This window comes from Pinus tabuliformis, chromosome 7, assembly GCF_031772625.1.
Source record: "Pinus tabuliformis cultivar Carrire ecotype Pingquan chromosome 7, CPIR1, whole genome shotgun sequence".
Lineage (NCBI taxonomy): Eukaryota > Viridiplantae > Streptophyta > Pinopsida > Pinales > Pinaceae > Pinus > Pinus tabuliformis.
This window is the reverse complement of record NC_142293.1, coordinates 1,473,587,593-1,473,609,112: the sequence shown is the minus strand read 5'-3', so window position 1 is coordinate 1,473,609,112 and position 21,520 is coordinate 1,473,587,593. Positions and strand designations below refer to the sequence as shown.

The window sequence follows — 21,520 nt, the reverse complement described above, 5'->3', positions numbered from 1 at the left end:
CGTAGATGGAGAGATCTGAGTGATAAATGTGGCTTTAGAGGGATGCTTCTATTGCCAAGGGTTTGTATTGGCCTCGTAGAAGGAGAGATCTGAGCGTTGGTTGTATGCAAAGTGTTACTTAAATGAAATGATGGTTCATTATAAGTTGTAGCGATGGAAGTTGGTTTTGGAGAGAAGAGCATAGAGCCTCTCAAGGTGAGAGGATGGGTTGGGATAGAAATAATGGAAGAATTTACCAAAAAAAATTTATTATAATGGAGTTGAAAAATTATTGCATGTGAATGGGCATGTTCTTGTAAGAGCTTGAAAGGAATGTGTACTCCTCGGTAATTACTGGTAAATTTTGGGTTGGGCGGACTCACTATGGTTGGATTTATTCAAGGAACCCCAAGTCAAGTTTAAGGGGGGCAGTAAAATTGACTCGAGGATAAAGTCAAAGTTGACCAGATTAAACAGTGGTTTGGGCACATGGTATAGTGTACCCATGGTTTTTAGCCCATGGTATTGAATGTAATGGAGCCTATAAAAAAGTAGGAAAACTTCATTATAATGTGGGGAAGGTTCACTTGGTCTGGTTGGCCATGGTTTTGGCCAAGGCTAATGAAATTTCATTGGGTTGGATTTTTCCAGAGTTGGGGTTTTCCTAGGGAAAATATTTTGTGCAATGTGTGTGTTTTATTATTGTTGTTGTATTGATGTATTTCCTCAGTAAATCTTTCGTAGTAAATTTTTAATTGTCTCTTTGGTTAAATTTCAACATAAGTATCCAACCTAGATGTGGTATATGTATATAAAAACCAACCTAGATCCATGTTAACCACGGATCTATCAAGCCCCAAGAGGAATCAAATCTCTTTTCACTTAAAAGAGATTTGCATCTCAAGAGATTTGATCCGGTATGTGTATATAAAAACCAACCTAAGTCCATCTTAACTCCAGATCTATCAAGCCCTTATATCATAAAATGCACTCAATATGTATAATCTAAATAAATTAACAAATAAAAACCATTAAACTAAATTAGGAATAAAAGTAAAATATTAACATATAACCTATCTCTATCGAAACAATTCAATGTGGCAACATTGTACTATCCCCGTTGGGGTTCAGTCAAGGTAAACCCAAACTGTGAAGACATGCTTTTGGTTCTATAGGTGGACAAGTGTAGCTGTTTAGAACATCTACCTTGGTGCATAGCATTTACACCCTAATTTCAAATATTACAAAGCCTAAAAAACGTAGTGTAGTTCATGTATGAATATTTTAGGCGATAATATCTTTTGCATTGGACTTCATGATGTGTACATACATATATATGCCTGCACTACGAACATATCTTTATTACATGTAAAGTTTTATTCAGGCATCACAGCTCCATGAGAATTGGACTTGCAATCCCAGTTAGTAATCCCTTTGAATGAACAGCTGAACATAATTTGCTTTGAATGAACAGCTGAACATAATTTGTTTTGTTGGTAATTATATTTGTTCCCTTTTTGTTAGATGATTATTTCCCCAGTTTGCCGGTAACGTCCGGGTACCAGACGGAGCATTTTCAAACGTTTGCACAGCTTTGTTCCACATAATGTCCTATACTAGCGGTCAACAGGTAGGCATAGGTCAGTCTTGCACATAGCGGTGACCAGAGGAACCCAAGAGGTAATTAAATGATTTCCATGTATCGTCCCTAATTCAGTCTAGACTCAACATTAAATACAGTTCTTATATCCCTCTAAATTTTAGCATCATGAGGTGGGTTTCCTATGCAGAAACTTAGAGACATAATCTCTGAAATCCAGTCTTTCTATCTCCCACATCTATCGAATTCAAAATAGAAAGAGATTTTTTCTATTTGGAAAAAAGAAAAAAACCCTCGAAAGATAAGTTAAATATGCAGTATTATTTTTTAAGAAATAACAACCATTTAAAAGCGTAAAACAGAAGAAACAGCTCAAAAATACCCTGTGCTCTATGTAGGGTCCAAAGCCTGTGCTCTATGTAGAGTCGTTCTTCTTCCTCAACGCTCTTTTGCCACCAGAGCTTCCACCTCGGCCGTGGTTAGAGCTTGCACTAAGAAATGCTTAACCTGAAGCCATCAAAGAATCCTATGAGCCAATAGCTCTACTCCCCGAACCAATAAGTGTAGCAATGGATCTTACAATGGACATTACGTACAAACCTCACGCCAATAAGTATAGCAATGGATCTTACGTATAACTTACGGCTTAAGTTACGTTTAAATTACTATTTAGTCCCTGACCATTGAGTGAGGCAGATCAGGGAATTGAGGCTTGAGTGAGAAACCAAGCTATTTAGCCATTCAAGAGAGGCCCACTGCGATATAACATGAGGCGGAATGTTGACGTTATCTTAATAATGAAAGGTGGGAGGACCATAGAAATAAAGGTGAGAGGACCACTGCGATGTGGAATCTGGACCTTGCATGGTATAGCAATGGATCTTACGTATAACTTACGGCTTAAGTTACGTTTAAATTACTATTTAGTCCTTGACCATTGAATGAGGCAGATCAGGGAATTGAGGCTTGAGTGAGAAACCAAGCTATTTAGCCATTCAAGAGAGGCCCACTGCGATATAACATGAGGCGGAACGTTGACGTTATCTTAATAATGAAAGGCGGGAGGACCATAGAAATAAAGGTGAGAGGACCACTGAAAGGTGAGAGGACCATAGAAAGAACTTCCCTATGCCCTCCACATAGGCATAGATCCTCATATATTTGTGCCTATAATCTCTACCCTAAATCATTTTGATATGGGTGCTTATGCATCTATCTAATCAATGAAAATGTTACCTTAGGAATCAAGTTCCGAGAATGACTGCTCATTGCATATTAATTATAAAAAATTTAATATATGAATTAAATTTATATAATTTGAAAAAAACATGTAATAATATTTTTAATCGAAGTTTCATTGCAATTTTATTATGAAATTTTTTTAACTTATAATTAATTTTTGTTACAGTATTATGGTACCCAATATAAAATGTCAATTTACATCAATTGTACTTATATTATAGTGCCTCGCTCTAGTTGACTATCCCTGATATGACAATATCATTAATATAGCATTAAGGCTCACTCAGTATTCTTTGAGGACCTCAGGTTGAGGATCTAGCTATTTGACTCTACTATTAGTGGATGTGATGGTTATATTTGTTATCTAATTGATGTTGTGATGACAACAACTGTGATGGATGCATTTGTTTCCTAGTTGATGTTATGACGATGATAGATGTAATGGATGTGTTTATTTCCTAATCGATGTTATGATAATAATAGTTGTGATGGATGTGTTTATTTCCTAGTTGATGTTATGATGATGATAGTTGTGATAGATATGTATGTTTTCTACCAATATTATGATGATAATAGTTGTGATGGACGCATTCATTATGTTGGCTACTTACATTAGTTTTGGTTCATAGTGAACAACGATGTTGATGAATATGTCATGTTGATGATTTAACATATGTTATTATCTCAATGATTAACATTGTAAAACATTACTACTAATGATTATCGAGTATGGCAAGAGACCACTAGATGCATTTGTATGTGATGAGTCGATGACATCTAGTTTGATGGAATTGAATATTTTTCTTTGAAATTTTAAAGTTCAGTTTGAATTTTGTTGTAAATTCTAATGACATGTTAGTGGATGAAGGCACATGTTAGTTGCTTGGCCGAATGACTCACATATGGGTGATGGGGTTGTACAGATAGATGGAACTTCATGAGAGGGGTAGGACAATGTCCCTGATTTCACCTGCTAGAAATTTCATCATGACTTGGATGGAAGGGTTGGGATACCTTCTCCTTGAAGATAACGATGTCATGGGGGCAGGTCCCAATTTGGGTTGTTGATGAGGACTTTACTGGGGGGCACACATCAAGGAATATTCCTTGATTCCCAACACCATTAGTCTCACTATAGAGGGTGACATAAGAGAGGATATCATTCCCCACAATCACACTTAGCTTTCCCCTCGTAATCATTATATGCTTGAAGGGCATACAAATTGGCATGCTTGGAACTTCAAGGGAAGTTATTGAAGGGCACGACCGATTTCGTATCCTTAGCATCAAGAAGAAACTGTTTGACGTGGCACCCTTGGAACTTCGAAGGGAAGTTATTGAAGGGCATAACCGACTTTGCACACTAGGCATCATGATGAAACTACTATAATATGATAATCATACTAATTCACATAATGTGGTAAATAAAGTTTTAAAGCCAAGTTATCTAACCAAGAAAAAAAAATTGGGGTAAAGGGAGAATAGGAAGAAATAAAAAAAATTGGACCACTTGAGAACTCTACCTCCCCTCATTTGGGAAATTTTGAGTAGAAAATGTGCATAAGTGTTTTACTAGGCAAGAGTGGGGGGGATGGACATAGAGCGAATTAAAAAGATTAGTACTAATGGATTTTTAACCCCATAAGAAAAGAGGGTGGTGAATAAAATTAAATATTAATAAATTAGATTGTAGGACATTTAGAGAACCTCCATGTGGCAAGAGCCAATACAAGAATCTCCATCCAAGAGACAATTTGAGTTAAATTAAGAGGTAGTTGGGGGACCAAATCTTATACTTGTCAGTTCACTTCAGTAACAAACACAAATTGAGTAGAAAAAGGGGGTCAAGAGACAACTAAGAGAAGATATAGAAAGTCTCGTTGGGGTGAGGAAAAATATTATGTTTGAATTAGAATTTTAAGTAAATAATTTTGGAGAGCCTTAGTAAGAGGGTGACACATGGGTGGGTGAATAATCAGACTTTTGGATTAATAAAAATAATTAATTATGCATGAAGTGCTAAGTGTCATCTATGAAGCCTCTTATAAATTAAAGGGCAAGCTATGGGAGATGGGACTTTTGCTTACCCTACTGTTCGATGGATGGGATTATGTTATTGTGAGTGACTACGAGCTATAGTGAGTTTGGTGAGGTGAAGGCATTTAGAGAGGGGACTCGTTAACCATGGGTGCTCACCTCCATCAACTAGTTTTCTTCCTCTATTGTATAGGCCCATTGCAGCGAGGGGATCTGTGGGGAAAAAGAATACTCATAGAGTATGCTTGGAGGTCAACCGGTGGGTCACTAACATTCGGTCGGAGCACATCAACATTCACACTTGGACACAGATGACAACAAGGGAGTGCAAGTAGTAGTAGAAAGGCCAAGATCAAATCTCCACTCCAAGGTGACCAATACCTGTTGTACTCATGATGTTCTATTACATGATTTTGTTGTTTCTATAGTTACTAGAATGTAAAACAAAAGTAAATGATATGTAGAATGCATTGTAAATTTTGGACATTTGCTGCAAATGCCTCAATATCTATGTGTTCCCAATGTTACTGGGTGTTTAAGGTATTATGTGATCTTGGTGTGGATGTAGCTAGCAAATAATTAGATAAATTGAAAATGCTTATTTGATTCCAAACTTAACTACATTATTTATAGTTAAAAAAAAAAAAATAGTGTCATAAGATAATGGTTCCTTCAAATATGTCATGTTTTTCCCAACTTCCTATCACATCTTATTTGCAAATTTAAATCTTTTTACTTTTTATCATATCTAGTATTGTACCATAAATTACATTTTATTTTGTTCATAAAATTTTGTTTATTTATAGTTAAAAAAAAAACAAAGTGTCATAAGATGATGGTTCCTTCAAATATATCATTTTTTCCCAAACTTCCTATCACATCTATTTGCAAATTTAAATTTTTTTACCTTTTAGCATATCGAGTATATTTAAATAGTGTTCCATAAATTACTTTTTATTTTGTTCATATAGTTTTGTTTTTAAAATTGAGTAAATTGTAATATCACTGAAATACTAATTTTTGAATAAAAAATCTAAATATACTAAACTTAACCGATTAAATAAACAGGGCTCATTGAAATGGATAGATTTGACAATTTGAGTATTGATATTGACAATCTATCACTCCACTGTTTTCCATTTAAAACAAAATTTTAAAGTTAAATGTTTAAAATCTAGGAAAAATATTTATATAAATATTTGTAATACAAATAATATTACTTAAAATAGATTTTTATTTTTAAATTATAATAAATAATTAAGAATTTTATTTTTATTTTAAAATTATAATAAATACATAAGAATCAAAATTAGTAGCCAAAAGTTAAATATAAAGTTAGGAAATTGAAAAAAAAATCAATATTAATATTTATTAATTAAATAAAATATTTTTCTATACCTACACCAACAACATCTTAATCCAAAATTAACCAAGAATATGAAGACTGAAAATAGAGACAACAACATTTTAATCCAAGATTAACCAAGAATGTGGAGACTGAAAATGGAGAGCTTGGCTTTCAAAGGCATCTTAGGACTCTGAAAATGGAAAGCAGGCTCTGAAAGCAATCTTAGGAACGATTATATAGAAATATAATGATAATAAGAAATGTGAGGATTCCAAATGATTTGAACCAACCATTTTCCTCTGTCATTTTAAACGAAACGCAAATAATGTCAAAGGACTGAAACCCTTGCCTTCTTAAACTAAATGCAATTTATGGCCAGATCGGTTGAGAAATCACCGAAAACTATTTGATAAAACATATTTTGCACCATACACTATTCATAGCTGAAACTATTGCTCATGAAACCTTAGCGATTACCCATGAAAGCTACACACTAAAGCCATCATGACTATGAGATTGTACTCATCACAAGAGTCATTAAGCAACCATGGCTAGAGTTATTCAAAGCTGAAACTATTAAACGAACGATTACCATGAAAGTTACATGTTAAGCTATGATGATCATGAGATTATATAACTAATGCCTGGAATTATTAAGCAAACAAACAAAGCTGCTGTAACAAGAGTGGTAGCTTTCTACTGGGGCAGCTTGTTGATCTTACAATGCTTGAACTCTCTGTATGTTTTGGATTTGAACAATGGAGGGTTATTCTCATCGATCAACTCCTTCATGGGGCCGACGACGGTGTCAAGAGGTGGGGTGCAGAACACTGGCCACGACATCCTCACCCTCTCCTTGCTCACCACGCTCCTATGCAAAACGCTCTTGTATCTCCCATTGCTCAATATCTTCACATCCACAAATTCATCAATCAAAATTTATGGTATTACGAGTCCAGAGAGGAAGAGAGAAAAAACAAAGAAAAACCCATAGAAAGAAACTTAGTAACCTCCCGCTGGTCGCCGATATGGACGATGATAGCGTTTGGAATGTAAGTGGCAGAAACCCAGTGACCATCATTGAACACTTGAAGTCCTGGAACTTCGTTTGGTATAAGAAGAGTGAGGGCCGACATGTCTGTGTGGGGCTCAACTCCCAGAGCAAGTTCCGGCTGTGAGAGCGGGCTTCGCATTCAAACTCAAAATTCAAATTCGCCAATTAAATGCGTACGTATGCGTACATTGTATATCGTGTATCGTATGTATCGTATATGCGAGCTTTCTTATGGAATGGTGGTGGCGGTGGCGATCAAGGCGGAGGCGGAGGCGGAGGAGAATGACCAGGGCTGTCCCGTCAAGCTCTTAGAGTGCATTAAATATGGTGTCTTAGAGGGCATTCAATACCCAATAGCATGGGTTTTATTGTTTGCCGCATAATATCGCATCCAAATGCCGTAAGTTAAGGGGCACCTTTTCTGTTGGCCCGTTTTTGACATCCTCCTCCGATTCCGTTATTGCAGCTCACTTCGTTAACGTTATTCCGTTAGCATTAGTCGCACCAAGCCGTCTGGACTGTGTGACCTCCCTCTCTCGATTTTTGAGAAACTTGGCGTCCGAGATGTAAGTCAACATGGTTTAATGCTGTAACAATCTATCTTCCAGTGTCGCTTTAATGCTGGAACAACTTATCCTCCCGTGTAATTTGACCATCATAGGGTAATTTGATTTGTCCGTTAAATATAGTGAAAAAAAAAATGGAGTTGTTTAGCGAGGCAGAGGAGTTGTCTAGCGAGATGGAGGAATTGTCCGGACCATCAAAAGTGGTTGGAATCTGGGCAAAAAATTTCAAAAAAAATTGTAGAGACAATGTTTGAATAGTGTTTTTGATGGTGAAAATGGATTCAGCACCATAAAAAACGAAAAATTTGTAGAGACAATGTTTGAATCGTGTTTTTGATGGTGAAAATGGATTCAGCACCATAAAAAACGTCTAGTACAGCAAATATTTTGAAGTTTAACAACTATAACTTGGATTTACAAAAATCCTTGCCAAATTTTCTCTAAATATGACAGGGATTTCCTTAATTTTCTAGGCTAAAAAGATTGTTAATATTCTTTGCTAAAAATAATCAAAATAGATATTAGAGTTACAAAAAACCTGACAAATTTAATAGGGTGTTTCATTTCATTTCTGGTTCATTTCAACTTTTTTTAACATACTAATTTACTGTCACTTCAACATATTTTAAGTGTGTTTATTTTAAAGTTCGCAAATAGGGTAGTTCTTTCCTTTCCATTTTTGTTGCATTACCAACCCCCATTTCCATATTCATTGCACTTTAGGTCGAATTCCATAAGTTTTGACATTAATCAATCTATATTTGCACGTCATATCTTACACGGCAGAGCTTGAAATTCTTCTTTGTATTAACTCAGAATCCTTCTTTTTCGGCCACGCCTCACTTTCTCTTCTTTGCTATCTTCTAGCTATCCCTGGAGACGATTCCACCACTATCTACCTTGCGATAATTGTTATGCATTTCCTTGCCTCGTTATATGTGTTCATATGCTATGGTCTTTTTTTCCTCGTTGCAATCACACTACACTTGGCCATATTTCTATCTTTCGCCTAGTGTTCTTATGCTTCCTCGAGAAACTGCTACGATGAGTGGTTTTTATCCTAAGCATTTTTACATTACTTTATTCCGCAACATTTTTACATCACTTTCCTTAAGGATGGGAACAATTGCTGCGTTTTATACCACTCATTTCTTCAAAATGAGCTTCTTTTGTGTCCTTATGATCCTTAATCTTAAGGATATCGATCATCATTTTCAAGTTCATTAAAAACCTCACGAAAAAGATACTCTATATCAAGCGTACTATTATGTCTTCTTCGAGCTCCTTGTTTACTCTTCTTCCAGCTCCTTAAACATGGAAGAAAAAACTTTATCGAATATTTTTTATCTCCTTTCCAAGCTCGTTAAAACTTAAAAAAAAAAGACATTATCAAGCTTATTTATCTTTTCTTCCACGCTGGCTAAACTATGAAAGAGATACCCAAAAAAGAAGGGATAGAAATTAATTTGATTATTTTATTAGTTAAAATGACATTGTTAGTCACATTGCCCTTGAACATGGTACTTTTTGCATCAATATCTTACCACTGGTTTTTAGCTTGCCTAAGAGTCTTACTATAGAAATGATTTTATTTACTCTTCTTCCTGGTTACTTTTCTAGTGATGAAAGAGCATCCCACTTCCAAGTCAATATTGTATTTTCACTAGACTTAGGATTTGTCATTTACTAAGGGAGTTGATTCCCTCATTGAATGTAATTATTTAATTAGTGTATGGTTTTAGAGAGTTCTAGAATAAATATGTATTTATAAATAATATTGTAATCAGATCTATTCTTTGGGAAAGATATTGGGAATATTAAGAGAATTAGAGTGATTTGGGGTTAGTTAGATCTTTTGAGGAAAATATAGATCTAGAGGATCTAGTTTATGTGAGAAAATAGTGGATCTAAACCAGAATTTTGTTCTGAATATTTTTTATAAATGGGATCAATTTCATGAAATTAGTGGCTAGTGCATAGGAGAGATTCGAGAGATTTTAAGGGCCAAGCCAAAAGGCCGAGAGAGGGCCAAATGATGTCTTCCAAGCCAAAGGGGACCTTTTTGTAATGATGTGCATTTTATTTAAAGTAATAGAACTTAGTTTGACCTTGTGTGTATGCATGTGATTATTAAGTTCTTGCAATTGTTTCCCAAATCAAGAATATTGCGAGTGAATCTCAGGAGGAATTCACGTATTCTTATATATTGTTTGTAGGATTAGCATAGTGCACAAGAAGCATGTGTGGAAGTTGGAGAGAGTCGAAGGCCTCGTTACCATTGAAGTGGGGACCCTTTTACATAATGGAAGGAGCAAAGGCATTGATAAATGATTGTGAGTTTATCATATTCATAGAGGAGCAAGAAGCCATAGAGAGGCTTACGATGATTTGGGAAAGGGTTTGAATGTATCAACCCTTTCGACTCCTCCCATTTAATTAAATCTCCCACTATAATTTATATAAAGGGGCTTATTATCTCGGAAAGAAACAACAAGACAAGGTGGAAGGAAGCACCTTTTTGGAAAGAGCATAGAACTGGGCATTGTGGGTTGGTAGGTCTAATTTGGGCTTGTATCATCTAGTAACTATGGAGCATGCTTTAATACCTCCTGTGTTGTTGCATGATATCACGTGGTGATCATTAGTTAATACAACCAAGTCACTTTTTTGTTGTGCCATTACATTTTCAAGGGAATTCTAAACCTTAGTCATCCATCTGCAATCCTTGTTGACCTTTTTTGTTAGTCATCCCTATGGCAGTTGTACTTTGGTGAATTTATCCATTCATATCATCTCTCGGTTTGTTTTGTGTCAATTGATGGGGGATACATTAAGGCCCTCCTTTAATGGATCTTCCCCTATAGACTTTAGCTTATTATCTAGGAGCTTGATCTAGGAGGAAGTAGTACCTTGGAGTCTGCAATCCTTAGTGGTACACTTATTCACTATCGATAGTGGGTTTACAACATTGATTCATGATCGATTGAATACAACACATCAAGACATTTATCCATACTCTATGGATTGTGCTAGGTATCTCGGTGTGTATTTTCATCATGGGTGGGTCCCCTCATGTTTGTTAACGGTATACCACAATGATCAGTAATCATGTGGTTTATACCATGTTTGACATCACCTCATCTATTCAGATGTTTTATATTTGTACCATTGAGATTGAGTAAAAGACTTTGGGTTTGGGGACACATATGGAGGTCAAAATTCTAGAACAAGCCCTTCCCAAGGAGATAAGCTCGACTCATCTTTTCCTGAGATGGTTGGGGGTCAATTATTAGAGAAGCTTCCTAACTTTCCATGGCCCTATGTGTCTAGATACATCCTCTTGAATCTAGGAAAGGCCTATTTAGTTAGATCCTCTCAAGGATGAAGGAGAGAGAGTGTGTCAGAGATAGCTCAATTACGCTAGTGGGATATCACCAAATTAGTCTTTTCCTCCATGTCAAATGAGCTTAGTTTCCTAGTAAGTTGAGGAAAGAGGAGAGCTAAGGGATCAGAGGAGAGTTAATAGTAAATTATGAATCTTCCAACAACCTTATGTTACAAAAAAATAACAAAGTAAATTTTGAATCTTCTGACACCCTTATGTTCTAATAAATTAACGAAGTAATTTTAGAATCTCCTCACACCCTTGTGTTACAAGAAAAAAGGTATTTAATACAAACTTTTCCAGCTCACTCTAATAAATTCTATAAAATAATTCAAATGATGGCTCTAGACTCTAGAGGTATGGATGGGCGCATCACCATCATCTAGAACCCCAACACCATTTCACACAATAATTTCTTTGCTACCAATCATAATCTCTCAACCCACTTTAGACTACTTGGAAGCTCAAAAGAAGGAATCATCACCAATGTTTATAGGTTGTGGAAAACCCTTGAAAAAATGGGTTTCCTCTAGGAACTCTTCCAAATATATCCCCTCACACATCATCACCATTGGATTTTAGGATGGGATTTCAATCTATCGCTCGATATAGGAATAAATGTGGGGTATCAGGTGCTTATAAATAGAAAATGAGGCATTATTCTCCCCTATTCAAGATCTCCACCTCATAGACATAGAAACTATCAACAATCTCTTCACCTAAAATAATTGGCAAGTAGGAGCCCACAAAGTTTCCAGCGGGCTATATCACTTCCTAATCTTTGAATCCCTCCTCCTTAAGGACCAAATCATAGAAGCCTCCATTATTCTAGTGGATGGCTCTAACCACTAACTTATTTACATAAATTTAAATATTTGGAACCCCCCAACCACGATGCCCTTTAGATTTGAGAAATTTGTGTTATCACATATTTATTTTCAAGAGAACATAACACAATGGTGGAAGGAGGCTAATTTAGCTTTGGGAAATCCAATGTATTATTTCCAACTATGAATCAAAAACCTCAAGGACTAGAAAAAATATATAGTTTTGGAAACATATTCAAGGCCCACAGAAAACTAGAAGCTTGGATTGTTGAATTAAAATAATAGTCATCTCCCATGGTAGAACTAAGGACCTATCTCATTAGTAACAATGCATAACATGTCTTCTAGAAGAAATATACACCCAGTGGGAAATTATTTGGTGTCAAATTTCAGAATCCACTGGCTTAAATGAGGGGAATGCAATTATAAAATTTTCCATTGATCCATGATCTAACAAAGGAAATCCATTCAAATAACCCAACTTTAGGAACACCAAGGTAGAAAGTTTCTTTTGCATGAAGAATGAAATAAGAATTAGCCAATACTTTTAAAAACCTCCTCAATAAACAACAAGAAGACTGCTTCAAATCCATCTCTAAAATCTCCTAACACACCCTCAAATTGGTCACTTAAGACATAATGTGAATCTCCTTAGCCACACCACTTCAACAAAAGTAGAAGCTATAATCATGGATATGCCAACATGGAAACCTCCTAAACCAAATGCATTTACTTCATATTTTTTCCACCACCACTAGTCCATGATCAAATATGACATTTGGCATCGAGTGGAAGAATCCCAAAAAGTAATATGGGTCCTCACATCCCTTAATCAACCTTTTTTACTCTCTTTCCAAAATAACCTTATGAATTTGAACCTAACAAATTCTTCTATATATATCCTTATGTAGTTTCACATACAAAGTTATTTATAGTCATTCCCAATCACCTCAAACCCATTCTTCCCTCTTATCCCCCCTAAGCAAGCCACCTATCTGGAAGGGTGATAGATCTTGGACCATGTCATTTTGGTCCGTGTGGTCATCCACTCTTTTATATATTCCTATTCCAAAAACATTGTCATCAACTTGGACATGTCCAAATCCTTTGAAAATTTGAGTTGGCAACATATCCAATCTATTCTTCTAGCCTTTAGCTTACAACGCTTATGGGTCAAGTGGATCTCTAGCCTCATCTCCTCTAATTTTTTCTCCATTCTACTTATCCCTCCCCAATTTTACACCCTTAAAGGCATCAAACAAGGTGACCCACTCACCCCCTTCATCTTTATCCATATGGAATAAGGGCTCAGTTGGAGTACCAAAGCATCCATAGCCTATCGAAGTCTCTAAGCTCTCAATCTTTACGTCTCCCCCACCCCTCTTTCCCACAACCAATTTGTATATGATAGTATATTATATCCTTTAAAAAAAATATTGATAACTTTATGGAAGCCTCTATTACCTCCATTAATCACCATCTTTGGAAGCATGGGACCTCTCTATAAAATAGGTTATTCATCACTATCTTATTGCATCATGTGCAAGAAATAAAGTAAATCTCTAGAACATCTTTTTAACTCTTGTTTACACATCCATGCCCTCTAGGATTAGGAGATCTTTGTTTTATATAGTTGGATAGAGACAGATCTAATATCCATCTCACCATCTCAAATTGGAAGGGGAACACTTTCAACAATCTTAACAACTCTTCCTATGATTCATATTATGGGAGATATGGAAGGAAAAAATTATAGAGAAATTTCAAGGATGGAAATTTATCTTAAAGTTTAAAAACCTTCACGAATGTTACTAGTCCCTAACATACAAAATATAAAAAAACGGTGACATTTTTGTAAAAATAATTAGAGAAATTTTGAGGTCTAAAATTGGTCTCCTAAGAAATATTATCAAATAATAGGGCAAATAATAAAATAATATTAGATTACATCATCAAATTTTAGAGGGAAAAATGAACAAACTATTTTTTCAACTCGTATTTTCAGCTTATCTCCCTACTATTTTACTCAAATTTCAAGTGGGAACACTCCTTGGATGCATAATTTAATTCCTCATACAAGGAGTACCCATGTTGCATAATTTTTATGGACCTTGTTCCACAAAAAATGAGAAATACGTGAAAAAATGTGATTGCAATCACGTTTTCATGTATTCCTCATTTTTTGTGTAGAAGGGTCCACCAAAAGTATGCAACATGGGTACTCCTTGGATGAGGAATTAAATTTTTCATCCAACGAGTGTTTGAGATCAAAATTTGAGTAAATTTGTAGGGAGTTATGTTGAAAATACAAGTTGATTTTTTTTATTTTTTTTTTACTCCAAAAATGGTGAATCATCACCCATGGTTGACATCATCATCTTGAATCTTATTGGTTCTTATAAAGTTAATTTGTGTTGTAAATTCTTGTTTTGAGACTCATTTTAGACCTCAAGATTTCTTTAATGATTCAAATTCTAATAATTTTATATAGTTTATATAATTTGTTGGCAACTTTTGACATAAAATAATTTTATACCTTAAGATTTGGGTGAATAATTTTTATAAAAAATGGAACATGGTGAATCTTTTATTTGGAAAAATCATGGAAAATTAGCCCACCTGTGAATATTAGCCCCTAAAATTTTCCCTAAGAAATATGTGCATCTTTAAAACCACTGAACTTCTACCTTCTTATATATGGAGGAGAGTTGATTGCAACACCATTTACCTCTTTCTTACCTAGAAATGGAAGGAGAAAGACCTCAAATGCAATTCCATATAACATAAAATTCTTGGCAATTCGGCTGTTCACTTCCTATTTTCTCCATTTGCCCCACTCCTCCTCCTCCTATTCCATACTCCTCCTCAACTTTCTAGTCTCCTTCACCTCCCCATTTCCTCAAAATCAACTTTTGTGGTTCCTCAAAAGGTAATCCAAGGCTAGTGGGTTTTGGGAGGAGTCTTCAAAGACGCCAAGGTCATATAGTCTTTCTTTATATGGGAAGCATAGAACATGACTCCAACAATGTAGCCAAAATTTGGACCCTTATTCAGATACTCTAAATAGCTAAACGTGAAGGTTTCATTCAATTGTTAGTTTAAGAAACTCTTAGATAATAATTGAAATGTGCATCAAGCTTCAAAATGGATCTTTCCTCAACAAAATTTCAACCTCTTGTTGACTAGAGAAGCTTATAGAGATCCTCCAATTTCTCCTCCTTGACATGCCATGTTTTATTCCCTCTCATGTTCAAATCTTTGATAGTAAATTAGTTAACCGTTAGGGCAATGAACATGGCTCCTACTTTGATTCAATCCTCTCCTCCAATTTGTCAAATTTAATTCATCTCCCCATCAAAAAAATATGTAGCAATCTAGCTTCTATGAATCAAGATCTCTCATGTCAGGTGCTTGGAGGTAAAATTGAGGGAATGAGGAATGGAATGAGGGCTCATCCATCAAACACCAGTTGCTATCACAATACGATATTGGATAAGACGCCAATATAGAGCATTGATAACATAATGTACAAATAGGGTACCTAGATTACGACTCTAGTGCAAGTGGGAAAAGGTGTCATCTTAGAGAATTTGTAGAAAACCAAGGGAAATGGTGATCAATATAGCAAAGTTTATGATGAAATGGGTGGGTTGTTGTTGGAAACATGTGTGGAAGATCATCCTACTTCTCTAATCCTGCACCCTGCTAATACTAGCCAATAATGGATACAATGTGAGGTGTAGGGTACAAGCGAAGGTAATTTGCTCACTACTCTCCTATTCTTGTACCTTTGTCTATGCTTTGTATTTCAGTCTAGAAATAGGTTCTTTGTTAGTCATTTCCTTGGAAGTATGGCCCCTCCCTTCGCCCACAAGGGAAAGGCTCTAGTAAGCCAATCTAGAGTAGAAGCTAAAGTGATAGCTGCGACTTTAGCCTATCTTAGGGCTACATTGGCTAGCTTGGTAAAATGGATAAAAGCCATGGAACATAGGGTTAAAATATTTTGACCTCTGTTGGAAAAAGAGGATATCAAGGTTGAAACTAGCTGTTTCTGAAGCGTGAAAACCAAGGAAGATGATCACTATTTCCCTTGCAGAGCGGACGATCTTCTAGACTACCATTTACCATATATTCATATATCAAACACCCATTCTCAGGGAACACTCCAAGCAAAAGTACTATGTGAGGGTGACGAACTCGACTCAATATCTCAAGTTGAACAATTTAGGAAAAGAAAAACACCCAACCAAATATTTAAAAATGTTGAAGAAAGTGTAACTAGGTTCGGTATTTACAAATGTAATTTTGATCTTTGTACTTGTCAGGAAAAAGAAACATTATTTTTGTAAATTATAGGAATGAGTTTCTTGCTCATTCTATAGGTCTAAGAAAGCTAAAGAGTCAAATACATGTGTAAAGAGCTCTTCTTGAGCATATATGTAATGTATATGAGTTAACCCAGTGTCTAGATCAACCCTCCAAGACAACCACAATGTTCTTGATGAAGGAACAAGAAAAACGATGAAGAAATCAATTATTTCAGCCTACAAAATCAAATTAAAGGATGTCATGTCTGCTTGCATTTAAGATACAACTCTTCACTGGCTCAGGTCGGCTAAATATGGAGGAAAAACGACTATATATGCCCAGTTGGGGTATCCACAAAAGATAATGAAGAAACTCAGACGTGTCTGAGATTTTCAGAAGTCTATTATAGGATCTCGGATGGCACAATAAGTACATAATCTTGGACAAGTGGGACAATAATTTCTGATTTACACAATGGTACAGAACTTCAGTTGAGTACATGAAGGTTCATTTTCACGTACCTCTGTAATCTTCGTGGACAATTACAATGAGACAAATTACAATCTTACTATCTCGGCATGGTTAAGGATCATGATGATCACATAAGAAAAATAACATAGTCTCGACATACCTGTTATGGAGAGGATAATACACTCTCGACATACTCATATTCACAGTCTCATTGTAATGATAAGAACCTTGATGATCCCACACGTGCAACATATAAGTAATCACGTAAACACTGTGAAGATCTCAATGAAGACAAGGTATTTATAGAGACCTAGATGACATGCTGATTGTTATCACTCCGTAATTTATAAGGCTAGAAAAATTCATAGAGGTAACGACAAAACCGCTTTGGGAGTTGGGAATTTATCCCTTCCAACTCTAGAGAGGGATCTCTCTGTCTGATTTAGCTATGTTCTTCTGAATAATATTAGGCTAGCTATTAGGTTCAGGTTTTGGATTTTAGAATTGAGTTGGGTTGAGACAAGGAAGATAAGCCATTGAGAAATGGAGTCAGGCTAAGTTCAATCAAGTCAGGTTCTACAGGCAACCTTACAGGGCAGGATAGGCACCTTTGCTGGATTCTTAAAGTTGAGATGATTTGGAGGAAAAGGTGAGGGGATCAGATCATACCAGAGCAAATAAGAATTATAGAATTAATCATCAAGTAGAAAACATTATTATTATTATTAAGCCTAAAGCAAAGTGTATTTTGCAACAAGTTCTGTTCATTTACTCCTTAAAATAATCAAGAAATTGATGAATAACATATAAAAAATGGTGAACACAAAGATACAAAGAAAAGATACACTTCACTAGCATAAGTGACATGACAATCCAATAATTGTTGCAACTGTATTACTGAAGCTTGACCAAATGAAGCTCTGTGAGCTTCTTTACATCAATGAGTCTTTCTTCTACATAGGTTCTAACCCATAATACTTCAAAGTTTTAAGTATTAATAGGTGAATAATTACAATATATCTTGATCAATAGAAATATATAATAACTTACACCATTCTTTTTCCATTATTACACAATATAGGAATTCGAAATCATCACTAAGTGACTGAATCCCTCTTTAAAAAGTCAAAAGAATAGGTTCAATGCACCTAGAAACTAAACGCAGAAAAACACAAGCTACATTTACTAACCCAAAACTGACTTGAAACAACTAGATAGAAGCTAACTAATGCTAATCCATCCTTCTACTTCACCCTATTACATGTATCCATCTATCAACAACTTCAGATCTAATCATATCTTTCAAAAAATCAAAATCTTGACAATCACTGTGCTGACTGTCATGTCATTTTTTCCATGTTACCCTCATAACTTTCAAATTGTATGACCTGTGTTAAAAGTGAAGGAGGTTGTTGTAGATGAAGGTGTTTTTGAAATAAACATCCCTCAGTTTCCGTAAATTCTGCTCTAGCTATTTATAATCTTCTCTGAAAAAAGATGACTAAAACAAGACCTTGCGTAGTCAGAAATATAGGTTGTGAAGATGTGAATGGATCTCTCACTTTGTAATACCTATGTAACATCTGAAGTAGTTTATTGTACTTTAGAATTTTAGGAACAAAAACCTCCTCTAGTTTCTCAAGATTCATCTCTAGTTGATCATAAATCCATTTTCAAAAATATGTCTAAAACATGAAAAACTCTGATATCTTGTGCAGTCAAAGTACATTTAAGTGACATTTTTTTTTTAAGGAGCTAGTTGATCATTTTTGTAGATGAATGGATGTATAAGAGTATGTAAGATGCTGATGTAGCTTTGAAACACTTTATCAAACTGATACTCTTTGTCAAAACACCCCTTTAGACTTTCTGCAGTCAAAGGGCAGCCATGGTCAAAATGTCCCTAATCTCCCTTTAGTTGCCAAATGATGTTTCAAATGGTGTTTCTTCTTCCCTAACCTCCTTATAACATTAGTCCAAAAAATAAAACTACCAAACCTTATCATTCTTCATGCAAAAAATTCACAAAAGTCAAAATTGTGCATGTGACTACAAAACTAAGTAGTGGCTACTTTAGCCAAAATGTCAAGGCTACTCCTCCTTCCTTTGGTGTTTTCTTGCTTGACCTTTCTCAGTTTCTTTCTAGTCTTCTGCAGCTTCTTCTTTATCACTCTTATCATTGCTATATGACTCAGATTTCAAGCATAATAATGCCTTGCTAGGTTCCTCTAGAGGTGAATGTCTCCATTGGATTTGTGCTACAACTTCTCTAAGTATTCATTTGCTCTGTCCAGCCAGTACTCTTTGTATTTTTCCAAATCAGCCCTTATAATGTCTTCTATTGTAGGTTGGGTTTGAGGAGGAGGCATGTCTTGAGTGGCTTGTTCTTTCCTAGTCATTGCCATGGTTCTTGGTCTTCTAGGCTTTGTTTTAGGGACATTAGCCTCTTCAAGATCAATCACCTTTTTCCCTTTGTCTTCAGCTGCAAATTATGTTGATTTACCATTGTTTCATGCTCTCTTTTTCTGTGTGCCTCGTTGACTTGGTGTTGTAATTCTTTGTTATGCTTTTGCAGAAAAGCAATGGTGTAATGAGATTTTCCTAGTCTTTCTTATAACTCAACAATCATAAGGTCCTCATCTTGCTTATTGGACTGTCTTTCTTCAAAATGAACTTCTTGGCTTTCACCTCCAATCTCTTGGTCTTCAAACTGTCGTGTCAAATTTCTTTTAGAAGAACTGATGTCTTGCTTGGGAATGTCTTCTTTTTCCACCTAGTGGATGATACCTCTTCTTCTAGATCTTGGTGGAATCTTGATTTTCTAAAAAATAACAGATTTCTTTGCCTTTTGGAGTTCACTTTCCTTTCTCTTCTTTGCCTGAGATCTTCTAGTTATCATTTTCCCTATAGGCCCTTCAATTGAATCATCTTTCTTTGGTGTGCCCTGGGATGCCTCAGGTGTGGGATTCTTCTTTTGAATCTTTGACATGTCAGACTGGTTTATAAAATTTGATGTTGCTAAGAAATCCTCCCAAGTGTTGCCTCTCTTTTCTAACTCCTTCAAAACCAGCAGTTTGATGAGGGAAAAATGAAATAGGTTGGAATCATGTTTCCCTCTTTTTTTTTTTTTCACTTTTTCTGCCATCTTACCCAAACTTTTAAACAAATAAAAAGGCATGTTAAGGCTCTTTCTCTCGGTGAAATGCATGAGTGGCCTAATATGGTATTGATAAATTATGTTGAATCTGCCCTCGCATGTAAAGGACCTTTGGATTGCTTTTAAAATCCTGTCATATTTGTTCAAGAGATAGTACCTTAGGAAATACTTTCCATAATTACTCCTATGCTGAGGTTTGAGGAAGGTTTTGTACAAAGCAGGGTCAAGCTCCATGTTTTTAAACCAACAATCTCCTGTCAAAGGGATATCAGTGGCCAAAGCAATAGTTTCTTCTGATACTTCAAACTCTATGTTTCCCACCTTTACCATGTTTCCTTGGAGGTTATGTGCAAACTGTTCTACAACTTGGGAACGAAAACCCTAAATCTAACACATTTTGCAAAATTCTGTACATCCTACCTATTCAAATGTTGTCCAAATGGTTGGGTCACTTTTCAATATTTATGTGCTTCTAGGTTCAACTCTGATCGGTTTTGCAATGATCCTTTTCTTTCCCTCATATGTAGACATCTTTATTTGGTGAGTTTTACCACTATTTTATGCTTGAGGATGACATATGTGAGCAATTTTGAGCAAATAATGATCAATCTTCTAGAGAGTTGTAAACATGACAAAATGAACCAAGATGAAGGCAACAAATTGAAAACAGGGGCAAATTTGGTGTGAGTTTTCTTTAAAAAGGTGATGAGATGATGTTGCAGGGAATGTGGGACTGGTTTCTTGGTCAATGGATGAAGATCTTTGGACAAAATTGACTGTGTAAATAGGGTTTAGGTAAGGTAAGGAAAACTAAATTTTCTTAGGTTTAAACAAGAAATATATGGGAAGTAGAGGTCATAACAGGAATTTGGGAGGCATGCAGGTCAATTTGAACAAGCACAAGCTGAATCAAATTAGAAATCAGAGTGAAAATTAAAAAATTGAAATACTCTGGCTTTGCGCAGTCATTTAAAAAAAAATTAATGCTTTTCATACTTGGAAGTTGATTTGGGAAAAACTAAGACATGTGTTTTGGAGAGGCCAACCTATGGATGGTGAGGTGTTGAAGAAACCAGAAAAATTGTTGTCGAGGTGATGTTGAGATGAGGGGGAATCTCTGCGCAGTCACTTTGTGTAGTCAGGTTTTGCGGAGTCTTTATGCAGTCAACCACGATGAAATCTTGAAACTGTGAAATCGCCCCCCTTTCTTTGTTGTGATGGCACTGCTCGCTTTCTCCTTGGGAAATGAGGTATATGGAGTGAAATAGGGAAAGGAAATGAGGGGGAAAAGTATTTAGAAGAGTGATTTATGAACAATGATGAGGGGAGATGGAATGAGTGGATGTGATGAGTGAAGTGAAAGGGGAGGGAAATCTTTGATGAGGGGATAGTACATGTGATTAGGTGTCTCTTTTAGTACTTGTACCTTGAGATGACATCATTGATGATGACTAGCCAAGATATTTAGGATCCAAATGTCATAAACAACCCTTTCATGATGACTTTATCCACCCTTTTCAAAAAACAACTTAAAATCACTTGCTGG

The 21,520-nt window shown here is 35.6% G+C and overlaps 1 protein-coding gene across 1 annotated transcript; it reads right to left on the bottom strand.

Moving 5' to 3' along the window:
* Positions 1 to 6,590: 6,590 nt before the first annotated feature.
* LOC149253373 (flavonol synthase/flavanone 3-hydroxylase-like) lies at positions 6,591 to 7,574 on the bottom strand. Its single transcript, XM_089456818.1, has 2 exons — positions 7,217 to 7,574; positions 6,591 to 7,115 (listed from the first exon to the last, which is right to left on the bottom strand). Exons 1-2 carry the CDS (start codon positions 7,397 to 7,399, stop codon positions 6,903 to 6,905), a joined length of 396 nt encoding a protein of 131 aa, XP_089312944.1. The 5' UTR covers positions 7,400 to 7,574; the 3' UTR covers positions 6,591 to 6,902.
* Between the last annotated feature and the right edge of the window lie 13,946 nt (positions 7,575 to 21,520).